The 24,976-nt window shown below is 39.6% G+C and overlaps 2 protein-coding genes across 2 annotated transcripts in view; one reads left to right on the top strand and one right to left on the bottom strand.

The window, feature by feature from the left end:
* LOC137286817 (SWI/SNF-related matrix-associated actin-dependent regulator of chromatin subfamily A containing DEAD/H box 1 homolog) overlaps positions 1 to 4,594 on the top strand; it is a 30,143-nt gene extending 25,549 nt beyond the window's left edge. The window contains exons 19-22 of the mRNA XM_067818824.1: positions 1,707 to 1,825; positions 2,134 to 2,316; positions 3,026 to 3,135; positions 4,153 to 4,594. Coding sequence (XP_067674925.1) covers positions 1,707 to 1,825; positions 2,134 to 2,316; positions 3,026 to 3,135; positions 4,153 to 4,232 — 492 coding nt within the window. The 3' untranslated portion in view covers positions 4,233 to 4,594. The remainder of the gene's footprint in view (positions 1 to 1,706; positions 1,826 to 2,133; positions 2,317 to 3,025; positions 3,136 to 4,152) is intronic.
* A 5,950-nt stretch (positions 4,595 to 10,544) lies between these two features.
* LOC137286375 (cytochrome P450 3A8-like) lies at positions 10,545 to 24,488 on the bottom strand. The gene is made up of 14 exons (XM_067818191.1): positions 24,409 to 24,488; positions 23,169 to 23,265; positions 22,799 to 22,851; positions 21,654 to 21,750; positions 20,961 to 21,077; positions 20,183 to 20,265; positions 19,676 to 19,815; positions 19,042 to 19,172; positions 17,877 to 17,952; positions 16,378 to 16,535; positions 14,499 to 14,587; positions 13,478 to 13,615; positions 12,354 to 12,510; positions 10,545 to 12,049 (listed from the first exon to the last, which is right to left on the bottom strand). Exons 1-14 carry the CDS (start codon positions 24,474 to 24,476, stop codon positions 11,975 to 11,977), a joined length of 1,479 nt encoding a protein of 492 aa, XP_067674292.1. The 5' UTR covers positions 24,477 to 24,488; the 3' UTR covers positions 10,545 to 11,974.
* Positions 24,489 to 24,976: the final 488 nt, after the last annotated feature.

Here is a 24,976-nt window from a genome sequence, read left to right as displayed (position 1 = left end):
TATCGGATATGTTGTTGGAGTATTTGGTGTAATTTCTTATCATTAAATACGATTATACGCCCAGATTGTATGCCAAATCGAGTTGTATTAGTCAAAAGATAATTTCATTCCACACGGTGATTCAACTTTTAGTATTAACCATCGTTGAGAACGTCTTTGTGTGATCTTCCATTATTGTGTATCAATGCCTTCAAAATGCATACTTGAGTCCTTCTGATATATTCCAGTTGCTTACTATTGACAACAACATGGCTATTCAAGCCACTGACAACCTCCCAGAATAGAAATATGTCTTGTGAGTGAGTGAGTGAGTTTAGTTTTACGTCGCACTTAGCAATATTCCAGCTATATGGCGACGGTCTGTAAATAATCGAGCACCCAATCCCGTTAGTCGCCTCTTACGACAAGCATAGTCACCTTTTATGGCAAACATGGGTTGCTGAAGGCCTATTCTACCCCGGCACCTTCACGGGTCTAAAATATGTCTTGTGATCAAAAGTTTATTGAGAAATACTCTTCCCCAGAATAAGCAGGTCAACTGAAGGAGCCAAGTATATGTATTGTACCTATTGCCATGCAGGCATTAATATTGCGCATTCAGGAGACGTGTTTGGAGGAGCCAGGTTACATTCTTTTTGAGATTGTACCTGAAAAAAAAACTCTTTTAGCCACCATGAATAAACTTTGATGACTAATAACATCTGATATGTACCATAACTGAAATACAGCCAGAACGATGAATGGTTGTTTAACCAGACAACCCCTAGTTCGCTATGAGTTTTGTCAACCGTTTCTGCCAGTGTTTATGGACTGTTTCTGCCAGTGTTTATGGACTGTTTCTGCCAGTGTTTATGGAGTGTTTCTGCCAGTGTTTGAGAAGTGTTTCTGTGTTTGCAGGGTGACCGAGTGCTACTGTTTCTGCCAGTGTTTATGGAGTGTTTCTGCCAGTGTTTGAGAAGTGTTTCTGTGTTTGCAGGGTGATCGAGTGCTACTGTTTCTGCCAGTGTTTCTGTGTTTGCAGGGTGACCGAGTGCTACTGTTTCTGCCAGTGTTTCTGTGTTTGCAGGGTGACCGAGTGCTACTGTTTCTGCCAGTGTTTCTGTGTTTGCAGGGTGACCGAGTGCTACTGTTTCTGCCAGTGTTTCTGTGTTTGCAGGGTGACCGAGTGCTACTGTTTCTGCCAGTGTTTCTGTGTTTGCAGGGTGACCGAGTGCTACTGTTTCTGCCAGTGTTTAAGAAGTGTTTCTGTGTTTGCAGGGTGACCGAGTGCTACTGTTTCTGCCAGTGTTTAAGAAGTGTTTCTGTGTTTGCAGGGTGACCGAGTGCTACTGTTTCTGCCAGTGTTTAAGAAGTGTTTCTGTGTTTGCAGGGTGACCGAGTGCTACTGTTTCTGCCAGTGTTTAAGAAGTGTTTCTGTGTTTGCAGGGTGACCGAGTGCTACTGTTTCTGCCAGTGTTTAAGAAGTGTTTCTGTGTTTGCAGGGTGACCGAGTGCTACTGTTTCTGCCAGTGTTTCTGTGTTTGCAGGGTGACCGAGTGCTACTGTTTCTGCCAGTGTTTCTGTGTTTGCAGGGTGACCGAGTGCTACTGTTTCTGCCAGTGTTTCTGTGTTTGCAGGGTGACCGAGTGCTACTGTTTCTGCCAGTGTTTCTGTGTTTGCAGGGTGACCGAGTGCTACTGTTTCTGCCAGTGTTTCTGTGTTTGCAGGGTGACCGAGTGCTACTGTTTAGTCAGTTTGTGATGATGCTGGACATCATGGTCCCCTACCTTAAGGAAAAGGGAATACGTTTCTTGAGACTGGATGGATCTACACCAGTCACAGAGAGGTGAGTCTGCTGCTTCTGCAGGATGATTGTCTCTCTCTCTCTCTCTCTCTCTCTTTCTCTGTGTCTCTCTGTCTCTTTCTCTCTCTTTGTCTTGCTTTATTATTGTCTTGTATGTTCAGCTAACATCTTAGCCATTCTCATCTTAGCCATTGAAGATCTATGAATTTTCCCACCCGGTACCCATGCACTATGAGGGGAACAGGCAGTTTATGAACAAACTTACTTGTAAGTTTCTCTAGGGTGACTGTTTGATAGCAATAATTCACAAACTGCTTTCCCACATTGTCATATGAACTGTGAACTTGCAGACAGCGGTTGATAGATGAGTTCAACAACGATCCTGAAATCATAGTCTTCCTGCTGTCTACACGAGCGGGTGGCCTCGGTATCAACCTGACAGCAGCCAACGTGGTTATACTACACGACATAGACTTTAACCCATACAACGACAAGCAGGCAGAGGATCGATGTCACAGGCTAGGGCAGACCAGGTAGAAATATATGGTTGTTAAGAGTGAGTGAGTTAGTTGGGTTTATGCCATTTTTAGCAATATTCCAGCAATATCATGGCATTGGACAATAGAAATGTGCTTCCAGTATTGTTTCTAGATGGGAATCGAACCAGTTCCTTTGGTGTGACATACTCACAAGCGAATGCTTTAACCACTTGGCTACCCTGCCATCCCGAGTTGATTTTAGCATCAATACAGATGTGTTGATTTATATTTTTTCAAAATGTTCAATTTCACAGTTAGATTGTTGGTGCTGTTCTAGAATTAGTGATTAAGATGCAGATGTTTCATTGACTTGTGCATGTAGGAAATGAATCCTTCACAAATATATCATAGTTTTTGTTTGAGATGGTAAGATACACAAGTCATTAAACTGTTTGCTCACCACACGGAAGACACAGGTTTGATTCCCTACAAATGGGTTCATTGTGTGAAGCCCAATTTTGGTGTCCCCTGCTGTGATATTGGCTAGTGTTTAACCAAATTCACATACCTGTTATCGGACTTTGAGTTTATAATCATACTAAGCTTAGGGATAATACTAAGAATTCAAGTACTCAAGTTTGTAATGCATTTAATATGGTTAAGCTTTATATTTATATTCACTGGCTACTAAAAGCATAGTGGAAGAGGACTCACTCTTTCTGTTGGCATTGAAGTAGAATAAGAGCATAATGTTTCACTACAGGAACGTGAAGATTGTGCGCCTACTGAGTCGGGACACGGTTGAGGAGGGCATGTTCCGATGTGCCCAGGAAAAACTTAAACTGGAGAGAGACGTGACTAAGTCAGATAAAGGTGAGTAGGCTGAACTGCTTCACACTAACATAATCAGACGGTAAGGCTTGGTTCACACACATGATCATACCCGAGTTGTGTAGGACAGTGCTCGTGCTGTTGATCACTGGATTGTATGATCTAGAGTCGATCATATACAGACTGCTGCCATATTGCTGGAATATTGCTGAGGGCAGCATTAAACAACAAACAAAGTAAAATCACATTTGTAAATAGCCTGATGGACCCAGAATTTGAAGGGCAGTACTACTTAAGTGCATACATTTTTAGTGATTCTCACTTAACAGTGACTTCTTCTTGATTTTCCTATTTCTTACTAGGGCCAGTATTTTTCATATTTTGCAAAGATGCCCATATCCATTTGATATCATTACGTTACTTTATATCATGTGATGTGTTTCATTTGTATTCATGGTGTTGCTTTGATGTGATTTTGGAACTACTGTTTTAGTCAATGAGTGTTTGAAACTCTCGCAGATGGAAAATATCATAGAAGTTCTCAGATCCTGAAAACATGTTTAGTGTTTAGAAAACTCACTTCACTTACTGAAAAGTTACGCATAATATTTCTTGAAGACTCTGGGAAGTCTGTGTTCACTTTAAAGAAGGAAGTAGCTTTGTTTTACACTGGATGTGAAATTTGCAAATACAGTTTATGTAGTTTCTAAATGAAACAAAAAGCAGGGAACCACGTTTTTTCTTATACTTATCTGCAATAACAACCTGCGCAGGAAAATCTGAAACATGGCGCTAGGGAACTAGTCATTGTTATGGAGGGTAGTTATTGATTATGTATGTGACATGCATTGAGGGTCACTTACTATGTACATAATTTAAGAGGGGCAATTTTCATTGTACATACTTCTCCATAAAAAAGTACTTCTACCAAGCGACAAATTTTGAACGGGCCATATCCAATTGTTTTTGATGATTGCTTGTTGGTATTGAATCATTTATTATCTGTGTGATTTGGATCATTTCCCAACACTAATACCTGTAACTTTGTTTCCTATTCAGGTGAAAATGAAGAGGACACAAGTGATGTGGTGTCCCTACTGAAACAGGCATTCGCTGAATACAAGAAGAAAACCTCATGACACCATCACATCGTAGATCATCGTTCATCACATCACCAATCATCAGCATCTTGTGCATTTCACAATCAGAATGTGCTATGTCATGTGTAAGCTTTCATCAGTGTGTGTTGCACTTCAGACTTGCCATTTAGGCTTTATCCAGAACTTCCCTCAAGCCCCTATTTATTGATCTTGTTCAGGGTGGATCTTACAGATTCAGTAAACCTCATTGGTCGCTGCTACAGTAGGCTTTTTCCAGTGGAGTTGTATATATCTGCGAATGAAATGAAGTTTGTACGAAAGTAGCACTGCACTCTGGATTAGTCAGTGACAAGTTTTAAAATAACAAAAAGTGAAAATTGAAATTAAAAAGTGAAGTGTCATTGGAGTATGTTTCTTATCTTGCCATCCTTGAACCAGGAAGGTGTCATCAAGTCATTTTGTTTCTTTACCTTGAGTTCTGGCTGAGAATAGGTTCCGAGCATTTGGATGGTGGTTGCTTTTGCGATCTATCAGATCCGTTCTGTGGTTTGGTTACTTGATTGATAGCATGTCATCGTGACCCGGTCCATGTTTTTGATATCAGTCACTGGATTTGTCTGATACAACCCACTCATGTAAATGAAATGTTGCTGAGTCTGTCATGACATGAGAAAAGATATGTGTACATACTCACCCTTCTTTACCAAATGAGGTAAATATGTCTTTCTGATATTTTATATGTCACATGATAGTTTAAGTCAAACTTAATGTGAACTTAATGTTAATTTTGTCTGAAATTTTTCAACAAAATAGATTGTTGCTCACTGTGCCATGTGACATCTCCACCCTCAAAAATATATCTGTTGCAGTACAATAGACATTATCAACAGCATCTACAGTTGTCAGTCTTGAGGGATGACAGCATTATTTATATGCTCTCAGTCACAAGTGATGACAGCATTTTTTACATGCTGTCAATCATAGTGACGACAGCTTTACTTATATGCTGTCAGTCACAAGTGACGACAGCGTTGTGTACCTGCTGTCAATCACAAGTAATGACAGTGCTATTTGCATGCTGTCTGTCACAAGCGACATCAACATAGTCTACTTGCTGTCAATCAGATGTCTAGGTCATAACTCCTCAAGGGAATTCCTGAATAGAGCCAATGCCAAATGTTGTGTTGTGTGGGACTGCAGCAATATTCATCTCCTTTTCCAGGTTGTCTTTGCTTATGAAAGTCGGTGATGTATGCTTTGTGTTCATATGCCATCTGCAGAAGTAATGTACATTTCTGTAGATCCGAATTGTGATTTTCTTCAGTTTTGGAAACTGATTATTTGTCTGTGTATTGATCTGTCAACAAGTAGAAAATACATATCTAACTGATATTGCGGATACTAGTATTTTAGTTGTGACCAATATCGACAGCTAAGTTAGTGATCTTACCACAAGCAGCATGAGGGTAGTAGGGAAAGTATAATGACTGAAAAAAACAGATAACATGTTCATGTCCTATTTTAAGACAGTGCATGGAAAATAGAAAATAATTACAAGCTTCTTGTAGCCCTGTCAACATATACATAGCAGGATTTATGAAATTTGTCTTTGCCAGTCTGGTTACATTGGGAGTTCTGTCCCAAACTGTGCAATAGTTGAGAGACAACTTTGGAATCTTTGCTTGATGCCTAAAAGTGACTCGCACAATTAGACATGCTGGTGAACCAACAGTTGTTGGTATCTCACTATACAACAACACTTTCCCAGTGTTTCTGTGTTCACCTCTGATCCTGATTATACTGGGATCATATTTGATATTTTCTAAACTCCAGAACTGTATCAAACTTCCTGCATTTTGTGTTAAATTTCAGGGTCAAAACTGCGGGTAATTTTTTGAAAATAAAAGATGAGAAGAGCATTGTGTCAATATAGGAACGATCTGTGATAACATGCAGTACATACGTCTGTGGCATGCAACGGATGCCTGAAGCATTGTAGACTTTTAATATTTTATTGTAATTGTTTTATAAATATTATTGAACACTAAAGAATATGACATTTGAATTCTGTTTGACTCTAAATATGAGATAAGCCTTGATGTTTGCTTGGTTGGGGTGGCTCAGTTGCATGAAGTGCTCCAGTTATTTCAGTGCTCAGCAGAGTTACATCCCTTTAGCATGCCAGGAAACGTTTAATGGTTGGTGTGAATTGGACAGAGTGATTGAGTATGTTTTATATCGCCTTTAGCCATATTCCAAGAATCAAACCGAGGACATCAGAAATGGGTTCCACACATTTTACCCATTAGGGAATCAAACCAGGGCCTTTGGTGTGACGAGCAAACACTTTGAATTACCAAGGTATCTTTCTAGCTGTGTCAACACTCTATCGGTTCTCATGGGTTTCACCAAAGGTATAGATGTCGAAGACCAGCATCACTTTATGCTTTAATCCCATTTTAAGACTGCCTTTATATTGCTGGAGTAATGTTTAAAGTGGCATGAAACTAAACTCACCTGCGGCACTACAGTCCATACCCTTCATGGGTAAAATATGTGAAGTCCATTCTGGTGTCCCCTGCCATGGTATTGCTGGAATGTTGTTTAAAGCGGCATAAAACTAAACTCACTCACCTACGGACCCTGCATTCAGTTCCCTTCATGGGTAAAATATGTGAAGCCCATTCTGGTGTCCCCTGCCATGATAGTGCCGGACTATTGCTGAAACTGTAGTCACTCACTTATCCATATTAAGTTTGTAGGTCTCACTCATTATGAAAAAGATGTATTCACAAAACAGGCAGATTGCTTGTGTATATGACTGTTTCCTAAATTCTTTTCACCTTTATGTTTTAAGTGTTTGGTAAAATCAACAGTTCATTAAATGAAGGAAATATGAAAAGCATGAATGTTTTTTATTGTTTTTCATCATTTAAGATTATTCCTCAGTGTGTATGAGTTTGAAACAGTTTGGTTTTAGTCAAGTGAAGGCACATCTTTTATGAAGTATTCCTTCTTGTACATACACAGTGTGCACATACAAGGTACTAGATATGAGCAAGGTCCCTATGCTTTTGTCATCAGGTTTACTGAATACAAGTAACATCTCTTGGATGTTGGTCTCAGTATATATGTTTTGGTCCTTTTATGTGAAAAGTCACCAGTCAGCTAATAAAATCAGTAGAGAACATGCTAGGATAATTGTATGCATCTACATAAGCATGAAATTTATGTTTGAATGTGTATTACAGTATTTGCCAATTTAATAGTGTATTGGTAAAGCGAACATCAAAACAGCTGTTATTAAATTACCACGCATAAGAATTAGGATTATTCATTTTATTATTTTCAAGCATTCATTAGGGAGTAAATCAACGAACGTTTAGCAATTTTATGAAGAGAGTAATGATGCATTTTTGGTTAAAAGAAAATAAATATAGATGATTAAGTGATTCTGTGGGATCTGAATACATTTTCTGTTTCTACAACTAGCGGGTACTACTGAAGGTTTTCCAACTTATGAAGTCTCTGAGTCCCTGAAATTGTATTCAATAAATTGTGCAGGAGCTTGGACACATCTTGCTGGATGACTTCTCTGTTTTGTGGGGGATATCCTCTCTGTAGTAGTGTAAGAATTACTTTCTGGTTTGTCATTCATAACCAATGGTAATACCTCATGTCATGAGTTAGAATCCTGGCACATCCCAGTTATCCTTCATTCATAACCAATGGTAATACGTCATGTCATGAGTTAGAATCCTGGCCCATCCCAGTTATCCTTCATTCATAACCAATGGTAATACGTCATGTCATGAGTTAGAATCCTGGCCCATTCCAGTTATCCTTCCATGTTTGTATGTACCATATCCATACCTGTTTATTTGACGGTAGTGATGAATGTCCGATACCTTCTTGCCTTCAGCCTTTTTACCTATACACAAGAACTTAATTATGGACTGATAAGACTTCAACACCTATATCAAAATTCTCATGGTGATCGTGATATGAAAACTTGCCTTTTCTGACCTGTGTGATCCTCTGACCAAAAAATTATTGGAATCCATGTTCATTTTATGACAGTAATTGTTCATTTGAGTTCAACACCAAGTGGAACCTCCATGTGACTGTATGACAGCCAGCAATGATCCTCTGAAGGGGCAGTCTAAGCCATTCTGTGGCTAAAGCAGCAGTTAAGATTGGGGCTCATTCAATCGTGAAACACGCCAGGGGGTGCTTAACTAAGTTCCTTGTGTATACATTAAGCTGACACATTAGACTGTTACTTCAGTAATGCTCAAGGTGGAATTAAAACCCATCTCACTCACCATGCTAGTTTCTAATCTTCAAAGCTAGGAAAATACTTTCAACATAGAAAGATACTTTCAACATATCTAGTTATTGAACAGTTCAGTGTCATAGGGTATTTCAGGGGTTCAAAAATCCATTAAATTACGCAAAAATAATAGAGTAGAGGGTGAAATTATCACTCTTTCTTATAAATAGTCCAGTTAACATTAACATCAAGCATTGTGTCATAAAATCAGGGTAAGTGGAAAATAAGTCAGGACAAGTTACTTTCTTGTAGTCAGTTACCCTGTGGGAAGTGGTTTTTCAATATATTTTTGAACCCTGTAATTAATAGAGCTGTTCAATTTTGTCTCATTATTAGATCATGTTTTAATTTAGTTTGTGTGTTGCCCCTGTGTGGACAACACACAGTACCCAGCTGCTTGCAGATTGGTTCTGTATGTTCTTGTCTGATGCTGACTGGCCTGCTTGCTTTGTATATATGGAAAATTACACCTTGAGAATCTTCAGAATACTCTGAGAACCATTTAAATGCTAAGTGAGTCAGATGAATGTCCATATCAGTCTTTTTCATGTATATTGTTAAGATCTTCATCTTCAAGTGGACATACAAATGCAAATATTAAAAAAAGCTGAATTTTATCATTTTTGTTATAGAAAAACATACCGTTTTATCTTTTTTCCAATCACATACACAGTGGTGTGTGGACAGATACCTGTAACACCTAGCAGTGAAAGGCAGTGTTTTACTTTTGTTCCACGGCATTATTTATGGGATTGATGAAATAAGTGATTATTAAGGTGCGGTTTTGGGTATTCAGATTATGCTCTGGTTTTGAAGTTTGTCACCCACAGCACATGCTTGTCCAGAGAGTATCGTGCACAGAGTATTCTCTGACGTGAATCTTCATGGATAGATGTTCATGATATCAGTCACAGGTTTTCCCAGTTACTTGCAGGTGGCTGTCAAGTATCTGAAATACATTAGTGTATTGGTGATTATGGCCTGTTCTAACAGTCACTAGATAAGCATTTACTGCTACAAGGAGCCAGGTGTTTACGTTTGTAACCCAGTTATTCTAACCACTGCATCATTGGATGCTCAATGGCTAAAGCGTTTGCTGGTTGCACTGGGACCGTTAGTGTTAGACCTGAACTGTCGGTTTCTTATGGGCATTAAAAATTTCCTGAACTATATTTCATAGAGGCGGCAGGGTAACCTTAAAGTTGTAGCGTCTGCTCGTCACTCTGAAGATTCCCCACATGGGTACAATGTATGAAGGCGTATCGCCATGATATTGCTGGAATATTGCTGTAAGCGACGACGTAAAACCATATTCACTCGTTCGTTATCGGGTCAGTTATTGTGCTGGCAGCTCATTTTGAGTTTGTAGTGCTAGTCAATTACTTGTAACATTACATTACGTAGTCATTTCTAAGTTTACCGGTTGTTTTTGGAAGAGAGATAAAATTTCCGAGTTATGAAGTGGAAGTTACCAAAGATACTTGTTAATCACTGGTTGTAAATATTTCATGTCTACATGCAAATAAATGTGGAGTCTGTACCGTTGTTGTCTCAGTTATCGTTTAGACAGCTCAGACTGTCTGGTTCGTTGTCAATAGTTCTTGGAAGATCCAGTAACACTGGTATATTGGCGTGTTAGTTCAGTGAGGAATGGAGTGGAAAGGTGCGTTTGGGGTTTCCTTGATTCACATACCACCAGTATTAAACATTTCGTTTGTACTATTTGTTCATTAACACCGCACTCATTAATATTCCAGGTGTTTGGCGACTGTAAGTAATCGAGTTTATACTACACAATTCAGTGATCAATAGCGTTAGCATCGATCTGCTCAACTGAGATACGACAACGTGTGTCAACCAAGTCAGTGAGCCTGACCATCTGATACCGTTAGTCGCCTCTTGCGACAAGCATGGGTTACTGAAGACCAACTCTAACTCGCATCTCGTAACATCAATCAATATACCAGAACTGTATACATGTATGTGCAGCTAGAGCTTGAACGTTATTGACAGCAGCATTTCACAATCACAGAGCTCCCCGTTTTATTTGAACACATTCACTGATTAATTTTGAAAGGGAGACTCTTAACAATTTGTAGATTATCCCTGATTTGGATAACAATGGTAAATTCAGAATCCCCAAACAAAATTGTCTAATCAATGTTTGTTGTACGAAGCAGGCGACAAGGAGGTGCCGTGAGAGATTCGCCTGATTGTTGTATAGAGTTTAGTCATGAGCGCCCCCGAGGACAACTGGTCCAGGTGCACCCTCATAGTCTTTCTTAACTATCCATAAAGTAGACATCTGAAGCCTGTATGTTTTCAAGTCTACAACGCAGATATCATGCCGTGGTGCAGTTGGAATACATTGGAAGAAGTCTAAACCGGCATTCATTGGAACTGAAGAATTTTTCCGGCTTAGACTGTGCTGGATTGTAGAGCTGATGATAAATGTACAAGCCACGGATGGAATTGAGATTTTATGCCAATGTTGACAACTTGCCGGATTGGACAGATGGCGATTATGGCAACTTCCATTGTACTGTTAAAAACGGTCTTCAACCCATCCTCCTCACTGTTTTGAAAACATGGTACTTGGTTTGTAGTTATGTCCCACAAGTGGTTTCTCAGCAGGAAAGTTTTTACGGTTGGTCGTTAGGTTTGTTGTTTAACGCCACACTCACCAGTATTCCAGCAATATTCCGGCGGTCTGTAAATAATCGAGTGTGAACCAGACAATCCAGTGATCAACATTGTGAGCATCAATCTACGAAATCCAGACACGATGACGTGTGAAGCTAGCAATCTCCCGCTCCGATAGTCGCCTTTCACGGTAGCATGGGTTGCTGAATTCCAAAATTGTAATCCGAATGTTCACGGGTATAATAAGACTACGGAGAACATGGGATCTCTGTTGTGGTCATGCACGTCCTTATGGTATCACTTTTACCGTCTGACAAAACAGCGCTAAAGCATGTCTTTACCTTTCGATTCAGATTTGACGATTAGGCATCCAGATAACTGGAACTATAGATCAGGCCTGATTAGAGAATTCATCCTTCATGCAGATCGATGGAGCAAAATATGAAGGATCCGCCTATGCCGAGCAACGATCAGAGTAATGCACATACTGAAATTTAAATTCAACTTGAGTTTGTTGTATATGCACAATTTTGGTGTCCTGTAATGTACACTGAAAACAATGTAAAATTCCCAAAGGTCACTGTTACAGTCCGACTAATCTCTGTCCGACTAATCTCTGACCATGTGACATATTGTATTAAATCGCACATATGAAGAAAGTCCATCGGTGCGTCAGTGAGAGCTGAGAGTTCTTTCATCCACGACCAGTAGAAGAAAGACGTGGGATACATATGCTATTACAACGCTTGTTTGCGATGAAGAGGGGATGTCCTTAAACACTCCTCAGATAACCAGCGCGGGTCTATTATCGCTTCTCTACTTGAAGCACTATTGGTGCCTTTGGCGCCAAGAAACTACTGTCCGCGAAGGTTATTTTTTCCTGAAAAGGAAAAAAGAAAGAGATGGTAATCAGGGTATGTGATCTGCGTGTAGAAATATACCAGTATATCTTAATGTAATTATACCATTCAAACAGAATGGGAACAAATACATTTACATGAAAACGTGAATTTGCACACGGGGAATTTCTTTTGCAGAATGTGCCCCCACATAGGTGGAATATTGCGGAGTGCGGCGTGAAACTAAACTCACTCTCTCAAACCTCCAGAATGTCACCCACAGTAGAGGGGAGGGGATTAAGGGGTGTATTGAGAAAATCAGAAAAATAGAAAGGAAAAAAATACCTGTGTCTTCTTCGTCGTGCTGAACTTCACCGCTCTCAGGACTTTGATTATTGCCACTTTCAGTTCGAAAACCGCCAGTTTCATCCCAACACAGAACCTTGGACCAGCCCCAAACGGAATGTACGCCATAGGATGTCTCACGGTGTTATCAGACCATCTAGAAACAAAATATTCAAATACACACCATCTTTACTCATCAACAGTCTTACGCGAGAAACTGAGAAAAAAATATGTAAGTTCGAATCCTTGCTCTCGCCAATTTTGATTCCAGGTTTGTCATTCTTAAAATCCACATTTCTGAGAAATTTGACTAGACAATCATGACTACTGGTGTTACAGTAAATATGCAGACGATAGAGTGTACCATGTTGATGTAAAGATTTTATGTCAATGAGGTCATGTTAAGGGCTACTTTTTGATCATCGTTTATTCGGCATAATCAGAAAGGTTGAAGGCCCGAGGAATGTTTTTTTTTCGTTTCCAGTAATTGTTTAGAACCGACACTAAATTTGCCCATCCGGTGGAATGTTCCGTTCTTATATTAAACAGAAAGTCTAACATACGTGTTGGTTAAGGTCAGTGAAGACTTTTTCTGACATTTGAACACCACGAACATTAGACACGTGGTGGAACATTTTGTCGTGGGTCAGGTCTCGTTTGGATGTTTTGTAACTTTCACTCATTTTAACATAGTCACATACAACAATGAGAGAGTGAGTATGGCGATATGCAGTATTATGAAGACGTGAGAAACCAGAAATGGGCTTCATCCACAGCACCCATGAGGAAAATCAAACCATGATCGAAGCAAAACGAGCAAAAACTTGAACCACTTGTCTACCCCAAAGTTTCGATCATAGTATGCAAAGGTACGTATAGTTGATTTATATCCTTAGAATCACGGATTGACGTTTTAGTTTTGTTTTTTGTTTTTTAGAAGAAAAAAAAAGAAAAAGAAAAAAAGAAGGAAACAAACAAAAAAAAAGAAAAAAAAAAAAAAGAAAAAAAAAAGGGAAAACAGCTCTCATCCACAGTTGACCGAGAAGAGGCACCGAGGATGAAACACGTTGAGGCTGAGAGGAACATTTTGACACTGAATACTGTTTGTCGAAGACTAGACTTACCTGTCCGGGTTGAATGTGTCCGGGTCGGGGTAGATGGCGGGGTCCCTGTGGATGTGGTAGATGGGGATGTAGACGTTGCTCCCCCTTGGAAACGTCACGCCCTTTATGGTTCGAGTGTGTACTGTATGTCTGTTCACCCTGTGATAGAAATTCTATAGTGCATGTCACTCAATAACTTCACGAAACTTAGTTGTAAATATGTCTCAGGTTCTTGCAAACATTATGATTCAGATTCCTGTAAACATAAAGATTCGGGTTCTTGTAAACATAATGTCTCGTGTTCTTGTAAACCTAAAGACTCGGATAAACAAATTGTTTCGGGTTCTTGCTAACATATTGTCTCGGGTTCTTGTAAACCTATAGTTTCGGGTTGTTGTGAACATAATGTCTCGGGTTCTTGCTAACATATTGTTACGGGTTCTTGTAAACCTATTGTTTCGGGTTCTTGTGAACATAATGACTCGGGTTCTTGTTAACATATTGTTTCGGGTTCTTGTAAACCTATTGTTTCGGGTTCTTGTGAACATAATGACTCGGGTTCTTGTGAACATAATGTCTCGGGTTCTTGTGAACATAATGTCTCGGGTTCTTGAGAACATATTATTTTGGATTCTTGTAAACATAACGTCTCAGGTTCCCCTCACCGTTATGAATCGGATTCTCGCAAATATAATGACTCAGAATCTTGCATACTATAATGTCTCAAGTTTCCCCCAGTTGAATGTGGCAAGAAAACCCGTAGAGATGCAGGTCTCAGACGTTTACTGCTCAGATCCACGAGCACGGGTATACTGATAACTGAAACAATACTCAGGTCGAAACAAACCACGATCATATGTTCCTGGTGTGTGTAAGAGACGCAGCTCTCCACAGCCAATTGCAATTCCTTAGATGATACCTTCCGTATTCCACGTAATGGTAAGAACTCAGGACGCGCTATCATGAACTGGGGGAAACTCAGTTCAGCGACTTCCGGTGCCTTACAATTAACCGTGTAGTTAATATCTTCAGGTACACTTACCCGTATATAACAGGGTACATACGTAGAACTTCCTTCACGACGTTCTCCAGGTATTTCAACTCGCCCACGTTGTGGTATGTTGGCTCCTCCTGAATTGATTTGGAAAGTGATCTAATGAGTGAAAGTGTGTTGGGCCATGTCAAGTAAAAATACAGGCGATGACATCATGGCGAGGGACACCAAAAATTGCCCTCTCAGTTCTGACGGTGTACCCTCGTGGAAATCGAGACCAGGCCATGAAGCTGAGTGCGGCGTCAAACAACATTCAGACAAACACAAATTTAACCGTTGTGTTTGTCTTTTTGTCCGTTTTATGCACTCCCGCTACACCAAATTTACTCAGTAGCTGAAGTCGCCATATTTTCTCTCACATAATTAAGAGTAGCTGAAGTCGCCATATTTTCTCTAACATAATTAAGAGTAGCTGAAGTCATTCCATTTAATCAATTTTGCAAGGCCGATTTCGTAAGAATCTCTATAGCGTATGTTATTTTTTCGGTGTTTAACGCCGCACTCGGGCGATCTGTAAATACTCCAGTTTGGATCACACAGTCCTGTGATTGACATCGGTATCATTGGGCATTGTTGGATACACTGACATGCACCAACCAAACCACCTTACCACCCGACCCTTTTGACATTGTAAAGTAAGCATTGGTTGTCGGTTCTGTCGCGGATTTTCACGGATTAGGTTTGTACATCACAGTCTGTTCGTTTGGTCTTATCTGCTTGTACCCCTCTTGCTCACATGTTGACACGTTTGTGAATGAGGTGTGTTTTACCATGCTTTGAACAGGATTGATTGATTGATTGATTGATTGCATCAAACAAATTAACGACGACAACAACAATAACAAAATTGGATATTGGTAATATAGCCGTGGCGATAGGAGGAAACGTTGTATCACAATAAAGTAAGTTGTCATCTAGACAGTATCATGTATTATAACCTGTTAGCTTTGCCTGGCACTTGAAGGCATAATGTTATACCACATTTCTCTAAAAAGACATCTCTTAATAATACTAACCATCAGCCCTTGGTTACCATATAATCCATTCAAAAATAGTAATACGTATTTAAATTGCAATATTAAATTAAATAGTTCGAATGAATAAATGCAACGTTACAGTAAATCGACATTCTTCACCCCCTGCCGATCGAACATTACTTCCAGCGAACCTAACAGAGTTATGTCCCTTGGAATGCTCTTCACGAATATCCAATAACGCAACATGTAATTGAGGTCAGTTCGGCAAACACATTTATAACACCGCGTGAGACATTTTGTCGGTGTAAGGAGCAATCGGTTACATTCCATATATGGTACGTGTTATCCGTTTGGAATGTGTTCCCGTCCCAGTTTCAATTATCGATATGACGCAGGTTGTAAGCATATTATGTCCTGTATCAATCAATACAAGCTAAGTGAGGGCACATGCCCCCAATATGTAAAATATGGGCCAAACTATTTTCAAAAATATGTGACATTGTGCCATTAAGGTTAGTATAATGGAGATTTTAGACATTTACAATATAGAAAAATCCGATCTGACAAAACGTAGAGACACAATCGAAGGGAATGTGGTTTTCGAACCCACAATTATAACTGCTTTTGAAATTTCTGTCTAGTCTCAGTGAGCGAGTGTGTGTTTGGTTTTATGCCACTTTTAGCAATATCCCAGCAATGTCACTGCAGAGCACACCAGAAATGGACTTTGTACACACATTGTACCCACATGGTGAATCTAACCGGGGTCTTCGGCCTGACGAGCGAAAGTTTTAACCACGAGGCTACCCAACCGCCCCTGAGGCACCTCTCAAGGATTATACAGATATCGCAAATGAGTTGCGAAGATTCATAAGAGAGATATTCCTCACCTGGTCAAGATGTTGATGTATTTCGTCCACAACCTTCCGCTGTATATCGGGGTACACTGCCAGGGAATGAGCCAGGAAGTTGAGGGTGGACGCCGTCGTCTCGTACCCAGCGATGATAAACATGAACATCTGTCCAAGAATCTCATCCCCGCTCAGTTCTGGAGTATAAATATACCACGGTAACTGATTGATTGAGTTTAGTTTTACACCGCACTCAGTAGTGTTAGATCTCTATGGCGACGGTCTGTAAATAATCGAGACCAAACAATCCCGCGGTCAACACAATTGGGAACCGATGACATGTGTCAACCAAGTCAGCGAACCTGACCATCCGATACCGTTAGTTGCCTCTAATGACGAGCATGTGTTGGTGAAAATCAGTTCTAACCTGGATCTTCACGGGTTGATGGCTTAACAAGTTGTAACACCACTAATATCCGATTGGCTCAAAAGCGGACCGATGAAATGCAGTCTAGCTCAAAAACTAACAAACTGTGCATGCTCAATGAAACGCCGATCACAATCAGAACATCATACCAACTATGAGTCTTTTGCAGAATATTTTTCCTTAAAATATAATAAAAGTTGTTTAACAAACTATCATTAAAATATTGACACAGTTCACCATTTATTAAGAGGGAGGACTGCAGTGAGAGGGACAGCCAGGTGTGCGAGAAAGTATTCGCCGTCGTAATAAACAGTGAATTGTGGCTATATTGTAATGGTGGTTTGTTAAACAACTTTTCATTATTATTAGGACAAGAATTATACAAAAACCTTACCAAGTTGGTATAATATTTTAATTATGATCAGCGTTTCATAGAGTATGTTACGCTTATTAGTTTTTGAATTATACCGCAATTCATCGGTTCGCTTGTGAGCCAAACGGGCTATAGGGTTGTTTGGTTTCTCTTTCCTTTTTTTCTTTCTCTTTTATATTTTAAATAAATAAAGCAAACAAACCACAAAAAACCCACACTGTTTCTGTGTTACATTCTTCATGCATACCACTCAACTTATAACAGAGACAATCAGTTGTGTCAGACTATTTTAATATGTGTTTGACAAATTATCGTTTTGCATGTTTCATGTTTTGCAAGTAGTGCCTAACCCGATCCCGTTAGTCGCGTCTTACGACAAGCATAGTCGCCTTTCATGGCAAGCATCGGTTGCTAAAGGCCTATTCTACCCCGGGACCTTCACGGGTTGTTAGGCTTTAAGTGACATAAAATTGAACAAGAAAGTTTCTTTTGTCCGTCAGTATAGACAAAAAACAGTAAGTATACTAATTTGGGGTGATATTATTTGGGAACCACGTGGTATGAATTTCTCGCAAACACACTAATTTATAAACATATTTATCATTATTATTAGTATTGTTTTTGTACAGATCAATAAGCCATTCGTCACACCATCAATCACTTGCACTACTGCACGGACGGACAGAACACAGGACGACTGACTCGTTCACACTTTGTTAGCTTATTTAATAATCTTACTTTTTATTGTTTTCTCGTTTGCGTTGGGTATTTCCGTGCTTTCAGCGTCAATAAGCAGCTGCATGAAGTCCTTGTTCTGGAAACATATCAAAACATTGATGCAAGTTCGAGACGTATATCACTTCAGTGAAATACAGGAATATAATGATAGCATGATCGGAGGGAACAGAGACTCGAACCATGGTCAAAGATTTCTGGCGCAATGAATTGAGATGCAACTTGACCACCTGCTCCTACGTCATGGTAACAACACGTTCTTAATGCTCAACTCCACGAATGTTCTCTGAGAAACACATCATGACCAGCTTGTAAACCACGCCATTATAACTTGAGTGTGGATATTTCATCATAAATAATTGTACACACCGCACCCTGGTAAAATGGATATTTTGCTATGTTATTTAAAGGAACGGATATTCTGCCCGTATGCAGGTTTTCATGCTAAAATGGACATAAGGCCATTTGTTAATGCTAATTTTGGAACAAAAGTCATATTCCCCTCATTATAACGTGAATTACACTGGCTGTATGTAGGATAAATACCTTGTTTGGTTATTGGCATAACTCATTAATGGCCAATTTGTCACACTTCGTTAACACGATATGGCTGCAATATTGCCGTTGTGAAGCTAAATATTTACCCACTTCGTTAATGATATACGAAGTCACTTAACTCGACGAATATATATATTATTCCCAAGGTTTTAATTTATAAACTGAAATATTGTATCAGTAATCTTGAAAACTATAAGTGAACAATATTGTTTCCATTCGCAGAGCTGTGGGTATACCAGGATCTCCTGACTGCAGACTCGAACCAAATTTCCTTCTGAAAGATGAGTTTACGGGTTTAAGACATGCATGTACTAGTGATGTCTTTTGTGACAGTGGTGACTAAGTAATACATACGTAACAGATACGGGTGCGGCGAGGTAGCGTAGTGGTTAAACCGTTCGCTCATCGCGCCTAAGCTCGGATGCAATTCCCCAAATGGGTACAACACATGAAGCCCATTTCTGGTGTCCCCCGCCGTGATAGTACTTGAATGTTGCTAAAGACGGAGTAAAACCCAACTCACTCACTCGCCGTAACAAGTATGACATACTACCCAACACCGTGCCACACAAACTGGCAAATGGGCAAACAAATTTTTGTGATGACGTACTTCTTTCTTAGGTTGGAGCTTCCTCAGTCTGATGATATCAACTAACAACTGCAGGATATACTCATACGGATCCTTGGGAATGACGCTGAAACCAAGTAACCTCAGGAGAGGCACTGTGGATGGGAATATATCTGGAAATAAACCCAAGTTTCGATTATACCCTGACTCGAAACTCTGAATAACAATACAGATACTAAATACTAATAATTATACTTGACAAAATACATGATTAGAGATGTAAAGAGTCATGGCCTCATTTCGAATCGTTGACTAGGTCCCAACCATGAATGATAATAAGACAGCGGTGAAGAGTTCTCGTACGTGTAACTAACACCTTTGGTCATAGAATCAGCTAAAGTCCTTGTTAAAGTACAATGCGGTTTGAACCAACTGTTACAGTTTCTTTCTGGCTGTACAAGCATGCTATCTCGAATATCTGGATGTGTCGAGCTTCTTTCGGCATATCAGGGTCTGACTGCGTAGGTCAATTTTATCTAGCACTGACAAACAATCGTGGCTTTGTAAAGTTTCATGTTGGATGCTATGAAAGTGTTGGAAAACAATAGCATCCAGTAAAACATAAAAGCCACACTATCAGCTGATGATGATGATGATGATGATGATGATGACTCACTGCTGCTGAAGTGGGAGAAGGCTCCTTTCTTCCCAGGACGGATCAGCTGTCGTAGGTTATCGTATAAAATGTCGTCGGTGTCGGTGTTGAGGCCAAATGCTGCTTTGACGATCACCTCAAGGGTAAATTGACCGAAATAACTGTTGATTGAATATTGAGCCATGTTAAAGATCATTTCACAAGAATAACAGTTATGAGCATTATTACTCATTAATTCACACAGCAGTGATGGCTTTTATCTAAGATGAGTTTAGTTTTATGTGGGGAATCGAACACGGGCCTACGGTGTGACGAGCGAACGCTTAAACCACTAGAAACCCCATTGTCGCTCCTTAAATCCAGTGGTTAAAGCGTTCACTCACCACGCCAAAGTCCCGTGGTTGATTTCCCACATGGGTACAATGTGTGAAGCCATATGATGTGTCCCGCCGTAATATTGCTGTAGTATTATTACAAGCGGCGTAAAACTAAACTCGCTCAATCATGTCATATATGAAAAGCACGTACTCTCGCAAGACGATCTCTTCTCCAGCTCTGTCTCTCAGTCTCTTAACCAAGGCATCGGCACAGTCATTCAATGTGCTGCCCATCTGGGGATACAGCAGAGTAAACATGCAACACAACAGACATATTTGTTGTCACGTCACTGAGCGTACAGTGCTGTTAGGATAGTTTCTAAGAGTGAGTGCGTGAGTGAATTTAGGTTTACGCCGCACTCAGCAATATTCCAGCTAGGTGGTGGAGGTCTGTAAATAATCGAGTCTGGACCAGACAATCCAGTGATCAACAGCGTGAACATTGATCCGCGCAATGGGGAACCGATGACATATGTCAACCAAGTCAGCGAGCCTGACCACCCGATCCCATTAGTCGCCTGTTACAACAAGCACAGTCGCCTTTCATGGCAAGCATCGGGTGCTGAAGACCTGTCTTACCCAGGATCTTCACGAGTCATAGTGACTTAGAGTGACAAGCTGGATGTTGGAAGCATCTTTTTACTGCCTTTTGTCTGCCTGTATTTGGAATCGGATCCAACAGTTCATCTTCTTGCAAATACTTGGAGACATCACCACTTAGGTGTGATTCTTGAATATTTTCAAATCTGACTCTTTCAGCAGACGACTTAATTTTAAATGCATTTAAACAAGCATACCCACACGCACGCGAGCGCAAAGGAACACGTGCACAGACAGACACACAGACACAGACACAGACATATAGACACAGAAACACACACACACACACACGCGCGCGCGCGCGCGGAGGAGGAGGAATAAAGTATCACCTTGTCCAGCTTCACTCCACTGAATGTGGGCGCCATGACAGCCCGTTGCCGCCTCCACGCATCACCTTTGGAGAAAAGTACACCGTGGCGGATAATGCCTGGATTCAGATCTGAAAACTTCAGAATAAAGACAGTTATAACACATATCCGAAATATCAAAGTAACAAGTCTTATTACTACTTACTTACTCTGATAAACACTGCTAGGATTTGCCCAAACATTACAAACGCTAGCTAAACGATAACAGGATGATACAGTCGCAGAAATAATGAAATCGTCAGGTCCAAAATAGTTGGGACTTTTTATGCCGCTTTTAACGGTATTCCGGCAATATCATGGCGGGAGACACCAGAAATTGTCTTCATCATGCCATCGGTTTGACGAACGAATGCTTTAAACAATTGACTTACCCACCGCCCCTAAAACACATTTACGATACCTTTATCAAATAATTTTCAGCCATGCCTTTTTCTTTCTTATCATCCTCAGGTGGTACAATTTCTTTCCACGGAGGAGCATACATATACATGTTTGTGCTTAACATTTGTTTTATATTGTCCGTAAAAAAATGGGTCATAACAGAAAATAGGCTATGGGCACCAGTGCGTAGCAAAATGTTGCCCTTATATAAACTAATGTATTTTCCAATGCAAAAGGATTTATTGCATTCAGATATAAAAAAGAAAATGTTACCATTCTGTCTGGAAAATCTTGAAAGTGTTTGACTGAGACGTCTTTCAGAATGTCGAGATCTTTGACAAATATGGTCGGTGTGTTTCCAATGTAAAATCTGAAAATGTATTGAAAGCCAATCGAAGCGTTCTAGAGCACATATCACATATACCAAACTTTAAGTACCTATGTACAACCTGGAACCTTTGGACAGAAGCCATGTTTTCATCAGATAAATACATTTTATTCCAGGGCAAAAGTCTGTGACATAAAGCATCATATAGAACCAGTGTTAACTTTCACTGAGTAACGTTACTACACGGAAATACATAGTTATCTTTCAATGAACCACAGCAATCACTGACAATAGGAACAGCGTGTGATTAAGATAACGCTCTAAAACTGCGGAAAGAATCTGGAGGTTGAAACCTCAGGTTGACGTCGATATGAGGTGTTGTTCTGACATCTGCATCATTTAAGACTGAATTGAGAGGAAACAGAATCTGGTTGTGTGGCCTTTTAAAGTGAACATCGATGGCCATTTTTCTTGATTAAATCATGGTTTGCCGATTCCTTCTAGCTCGGCAAACAACTGCTTCGTTTCCTTGTCCGTTTAACACGTTTTCTGTAGTTCAAATCCAAAACGTCATTCACAAGATTAGCCGTGAACAGATTCCATGTTGCAGTAACTTTTGTCCCTGAATATACATTGTTAGCCGTTCATTTTTAACCGTCTGCTTATAGATAGCTAAATAACAAACTGAATGTCGATAATAAAATGTACTTATGTACACGTATTTGTGAATTTGTGAATTATCCTCGATTATTATGATATAAATGCGTTATGCTTCATTCTGCCGTCATACACTTACAAAAGGATGACAAACTTGATAAGCACTTAATATCGAGACATGTACACGTGTCACATTGTTTCGTTGCACAATAAGAAGTTTACATCAAACCACAGACGGAATATTAGAGAAACAAGATACTGATAAAGCACATAACGTCAAAACGTCACTCTGTGTTCTCTGACGTAACAGATCCCATTAAAGGCAAAATTCAACATAGTGATAAAAATCACGTGAATACATGAACAAAAATTAAGAGAAGAAACTAGATATAAGCCATCATGGCATAATTAATGACGTAACTCCGCAACATACCCATACACATCTCCGAATGACTGCATCCATTCCGTTAGCACTTCGCGAAATCCCTGGGAAAACAAAAATGTTATGACTAGCGTTTCAAACGTTTACAAGTATAAAAGCACTCTTGAGAATTCAGATCATCCGCTTTATATTAATCCGCCAGATGCGAACTCTGAACAGGTTGCGTGAATCGTACCGCAAGCAATGTTCCAGCCATATCGAGGACACCAGAAATGGGTTTAACACAACGTTCCGGCTATGCAACCTGTTCAAAATATTTATGAAAATCACGCATACAGAAACGTATTGTTCACCAGGGTTAAAAGTTACACGTTCGGTATACATGCTTCCAACGGTACCTTTTTGAACACATGAATATTACCTTTTTCCTGATTTCCCTAATGTTTCCAAGATATGGCTCTGGGTGGGGTCCAGGGATTCCGTACTGATGGAAGAAAGTGTTCTTCCATTGACCGTAGCTACAGTAAGAAAATACGTTGTTCTGAGGCGAGGTGAGGTTAGGATGAGTGAATTTGGTTTTGCACCCCATTCAGCAGTATTCCATCAATATATCACAGCAATGGACACCAGAAATGAGCTTCACACATTGTACCCATAAGAGAATTGAACCCTATGTACTAGAATTCGAAGTGGCGAAACAAAACTCCAACCACTAGAATACTTGTATACGTTATCTTTACCCTTTCAGAGAGGTAAACCAAAGAATTATCCTGTTTTAATATATATGTTGTTTTTTAATCTTTAAAACATACCTACTTCACCAGGTAAGCACAAGAATGATTGTCACTATGTCACGACAACATATGTTTTATTATATGTTGTTTTAAAGTTTTATGACATCTCTACGTGATTGCTACGACAACATATGTTTTATTATATGTTGTTTTAAAGTTTTATGACATCTCTACGTGATTGCTACGACAACATATGTTTTATTATATGTTGTTTTAAAGTTTTATGACATCTCTACGTGATTGCTACGACAACATATGTTTTATTATATGCTGTTTTAAAGTTTTATGACATCTCTACGTGATTGCTACGACAACATATGTTTTATTATATGCTGTTTTAAAGTTTTATGACATCTCTACGTGATTGCTACGACAACATATGTTTTTTCGTAATATCTGTTGTCTACATCTTTATGACGATTCTACTTAATCAGGTAAACACAAGAATGATTGTCGCTATAACAAGTGCTGTCTTTAATCTTTAAGGCATCTCTACTTCATCAGGTATGCAAATGAATGATTGTAGCTACAACACATGTTGTCTTTCAACTTTAAGGGATCTTTACTTTATCAGGTAAACTCAAGACTGATTGTCGCTATAATACATGTTGTATCAATCTTTAAGGCATCTCTGCTTCATCAGGTAAACTCAAGAATGATTGTCGCTATAAGATATGCTGACTTTAATCTTTAGGGCATCTCTACTTCTTCAGGTAGACACAAACCTGATTGTCGCTATAACACATGTTGTATCAATCTTCAAGGCACCTATCCTTTTATCAGGTATACAAACAATGATTGTCGCTACAACGTTTTGTAGTGGTTTAGTATATGTTTTAACGAAATCAATAGTAAGTACAAACTCACATGTACGCCAGTGACAGGAAGGTAGTCCCAGCCAGGAGAGCGCTCTCTATGCAGTTACACGCATCCATAATGTCATGGCGCGTTCTGGCGGAACCGTTCAGTGTGGTAGATTTTATTGTGATATTATTTCACAGCAATATTAATTAGAGTACTCTGTAGGTGGCCGAATATATTGAAATGGACATAGCAAGTCATATTAACATTATGGATGGCAGTATGAAATGTGATATACTACACAGTATGTATATGCACACGTCTGTGTGTTCAGCGAACCAATAACGATGTGATGTCAACAACGTCTGTGCTATATAGGCACCATATGGCACATGTGTGCTGGGACCATATATACTGTTATATATTACATATAGCGATATTCTGCTGTTGAGCCTTTTTTTCAAGAAAAACGTTTCGGAAAATGATATTAATAATTTATATAGAGGACGCGTGGTAGGGCCATGGTGAAATATTTTTTGATGTCACTATCTCTTACGTAGGGCTTACTATTTCTATGTAGGACTGGTGGGACATCTAAAAGGAGATACTAAGTCCTACGTAGGAGGTAATGGAA

This window comes from Haliotis asinina, chromosome 6 (genome assembly GCF_037392515.1).
Source record: "Haliotis asinina isolate JCU_RB_2024 chromosome 6, JCU_Hal_asi_v2, whole genome shotgun sequence".
Taxonomy (NCBI): Eukaryota; Metazoa; Mollusca; class Gastropoda; order Lepetellida; family Haliotidae; genus Haliotis; species Haliotis asinina.
The sequence above is the reverse complement of the archived record's forward strand: the minus strand, read 5'-3'. Positions and strand labels throughout refer to the sequence as shown.